Source organism: Pteropus vampyrus, unplaced genomic scaffold (genome assembly GCF_000151845.1).
Source record: "Pteropus vampyrus isolate Shadow unplaced genomic scaffold, Pvam_2.0 Scaffold251, whole genome shotgun sequence".
Taxonomy (NCBI): Eukaryota; Metazoa; Chordata; class Mammalia; order Chiroptera; family Pteropodidae; genus Pteropus; species Pteropus vampyrus.
The window spans coordinates 1,408,663-1,412,390 of NW_011889032.1; the positions used below are offsets into that span (position 1 = coordinate 1,408,663).

Here is a 3,728-nt window from a genome sequence, read left to right on the forward strand (position 1 = left end):
AGAGGTAAAGTGACTTGCCCAAGGTCACACAGCTGGGAGTGCCAGAGCCAATGTAGGAACCCAGGACCATGGAAGGCTAAGTCTAATGTTCTCTCATCTTCCATCAAGCTCTGGGGAGACCTAGGCTGGGCTGAGAAGGTTCGGGGGTGCGACCGAGTGTTGCTGGGCTCTATGCCCACCCCAAGAATTCACATGCCGATGAGAATCAGGATCAGAGAAGGACCAAAAGGTCACAGTGACTTGAATTAGAAACAACAGCTAAACTGCCTTCTCCTCTATACTCAGTCCCATGTACTAAGACAATGGTATGCTGGAATTAACAACCAGCTCTCAAAAACAAAAACAAAACTGTCCCAGAATTTCTTTTAATATTTATGATGGCTATCACTTACTGAGCAATTACTCTGTGACAGCAGTTACACAACCCTGGAAAGCAGTTACACAACCCATCCACATAGAATAAATCGTAAACAGTACCCCCTGGAGCATTTCGAGTCTTGTGGATGGAGCCCCCTGGGATTAGGCAATGTGGCAGCTCTCAGGCTAAGCATGGTGGAATCTCAGGATAGTAGATATGCATATCCTCATTTTACAGAGGAGAAAGCTGAGGCTCAGGGAGATGAAGCGACTTTCGCAAGATCACACAGCCAGGAAGTCCCTTGCCAATCAGAAGGGGCACACTACCAGAGGTAAAGATTTCTTCCTGGTCCCTAGATTCCTAGCTTCAAGGTGGCAAAGAGAGGAAGAAGAACAAGGGGCAAGAGGCTCACCACTTTGATGGGCCTCAGGGAGCTGAGGGAGTCTGTCCTCCGACTGCTGGTCCATGAGTCCCAGCGGGGGTACTCACCCTTCTCGAACACAAACTGCTCACCCTTGCAGTTGGCTTGTTCATAGCCCACCCAGCTGCAGTGGAGACAGAGAGACAGAGAGACAGAGAGAGAGAGAGAGAGAGAGGGAGAGAGGCTCGTATTTGCCCAGCTCATCAAGTGGTAATAGCCCCATCTATATCCCAGCACGGCAAATCCAAGAGCAGGGTCTCCTCAGTTATCCAGAACCCAGTGCTATGCTGACTTCAACCATCTGGAACACAATCAGGAAATAAGAAGGAAACGGAAAGGATGGCCTGGGAATAAATACAGATATATAGAGCCCATGTACTAAGGCAATGGTAGCTGGAATTAACAACCAGCTCTCAAAAATGAAAACAAAACTCTGATTGTAGCATTTGCCAATTTCCATGGTGTAAATGCTCCCACCACGGCTGACTTCAAGCTATCAGAGTAACATCACTAAACACAGAGTTGGGAAGGGATGTGTCCAATCAGCCTTCATCCCTGGAAGAACTGGCTCCAGAACACCTCTGCATCTAAAGGATCAGGTACCTTACTCATACCAACCCTTCTCTTTAGATCTACTTCCTCTTTTGTTCTTGATGGCCGTCTCTTGACTCATATGCTACACAAACATATTCTAACAGACTCTTAGATCCACAGAAGAGAAAGAGTACCTTAAAGGGAAGAACGGCCTTCTGGGTGGGCATGGCTAATAGAGGAAAGGGGAAAATAGACAAAAGAAAGCACAGACTTCAAAATGCTTAGCATTTGGGGTGTCATCCAGAGCCAGGGCGAACATTGCAGCCTGATGCCATAATGGCTGTTCGGAACGATAATCGAAATCGTTAATGGGGAGATCATGTTCCTTGCTGCTTTTAGAAGAGGACGCACCCTTGATCTGGCAATTCCGCTTTAGACTATATGTCCTTAAAAACAGTCGTCAAGAGCTCAATGATATGTGAATAAGGATATTCGTCGTGGTGTTATTTAAAATGTTGAATAATCGAAACAACTTCAAAAATCTAACAGTCAGGGCCCGTTTAAGTAAATTACGGCACATCCCATCATGGAAGGTCACAAAGCTCTGAAAAATAATGAGTGGGACACGAGTTCTCAAACTTGGCAAAAACATCACCAGATGAGTTTTTGAAATGCAGATTCCTAGGCTCCAGAACCAAGAGTTTGATTTAATGAGACTGGGAAGGGCTCCAAGAATCTGCCTTCTATGATTCTGATGCAGATTTACCTAAAAAAACGTAATAACCTGTCCGAAAAACACTGACATAAAATATTACTTAATGACATGCAGAGAATTTGAGAAATCTTGTAAAGTTTTCAAAATGAATTACAAAACAGTATGTATAGCATGATCTGATCTTGATTAAATACGTATTAACTATGTTTAATCAAAATCAGATCATTTTATACTAATATGCAAAAAAAAATCTAGATTTCTATCAAAATCTTAACAATGGTTACTTCTGAGTTGTAAGTCATGATTTTCTTCCCTAAACCATTTTAAATAATAAACAATATTATTCATTTTAAATAATAAACAATAATAGATTTTTAAAAATCAAAAGTTATATTTTTAAAAAGAAAGCAGAGGAGTGTAAAATCCATTTGAAAAATTCTCCCATCCAAATACTGAGAAAAGACAACTGGAAATCAGATGCAGCACTTAAATGACTGAACTTCAGTTGTCCTGGAAGGTGCCCCCTCAGGCCCAGCAGATGCCCCGAGCGTGTCACAGGAGCACCTCGGCAGGGCCATTCCTCCGCCATGCTCTCCTCATCAGCAGACATGGGTTCGAGTAGGGTCACTGAATGCTGCAAAATTCCTTGAGAACCTTGAGATGTGGTGCAGGTCACCCAGGACCCCCAGCCGCACCAGACTCACTGACTTATTGGATGGGGGTGACCGGTTGCCACCCCTGATCCCTGAGTCTCTTCTGGAGAAAGAGTGGTCAGGGAACCGCAAAGAGAAGCCTCCATCGGCTATGCTCAGCTACACGACATGAACAATGCAGAGTCACATCCTGCCAATCGCTGCCGCTTCTCTCTTGGGTCAGGGGTCCCAGATGCATAGATGACTCTGCTAAGACCGAGTATGGTCAGGATTTGGGGAGGGAGGGGTGGATGTAGAGTTGAGACACCTAGTTTTAAACTTCCCAGGAGAGAGGACACTCCTAGAGCCAGAGATGGGCAGTTCTGAAAAGGCCCATGAGAGTCACCATAACCACATCCCTGCCTCAAGGAAGTGGCTGACCTCAGTGTCATGCTTTTCACATGAACTCTGTCTCTTCACCTTCAGGACATGGTTGCCCTTCTCCTACAGAAGAGGAAACTGAGGCTCAGAGAGGAAAGTTACATAGTCCAGCAGTGGAGGAGCTGGGATTTGAACCTAGCTCTATCTGACTCTAAGGCACATAGTCTCTTGATAGGCTGCCAGGCCCCAAATCCTGCCCCCCGCCCCCAGTAGCACCGTCTAAGAGCACAGTGAGGGCAGATCTTTCCAGCTCCACAGCCCAGCTGCCTCACCCTGGAAGCCCCTGACCAGGTGAGGGCGCCCCGGTACATACGGTCCAGCCTGCACCAGGACGGAGCCTGCCTTCTCCACACCCGTCTCCTTCAGGTTGGGGCAGGGCCCGTTCAGCTCATGTGAGTGGCCTTGGAAGTTCTCCTGCTCAAAGATGATGATCTGTAACAGGAAGAGAGAGTCAGACCCCATCACGGTGGGGAGGAAGGAGAGCAGGGCAGTGGGTGGTGGGGAGGGGACTTGGGGGGCCTGGATGCATGCGGAAGGGTCCTGCCCTGGGGAGTCACAAACTAAACATACAGTCAAACAGTCCTGGCTCTGCTGGCTACCAGCCGTGAGATACTCAGCCAGTATTTC

General features: G+C 46.8%; 1 protein-coding gene across 1 annotated transcript in view; it reads right to left on the reverse strand.

Moving 5' to 3' along the window:
* Window positions 1–3,728, reverse strand: part of CRYBB2 (crystallin beta B2) — a 13,522-nt gene that overhangs the window by 3,926 nt on the left and 5,868 nt on the right. The window contains exons 3-4 of the mRNA XM_011374647.1: window positions 3,415–3,533; window positions 771–903 (exon numbers count right to left, since the gene is read on the reverse strand). Of these exons, the coding sequence (XP_011372949.1) occupies window positions 771–903; window positions 3,415–3,533 (252 nt within the window). The remainder of the gene's footprint in view (window positions 1–770; window positions 904–3,414; window positions 3,534–3,728) is intronic.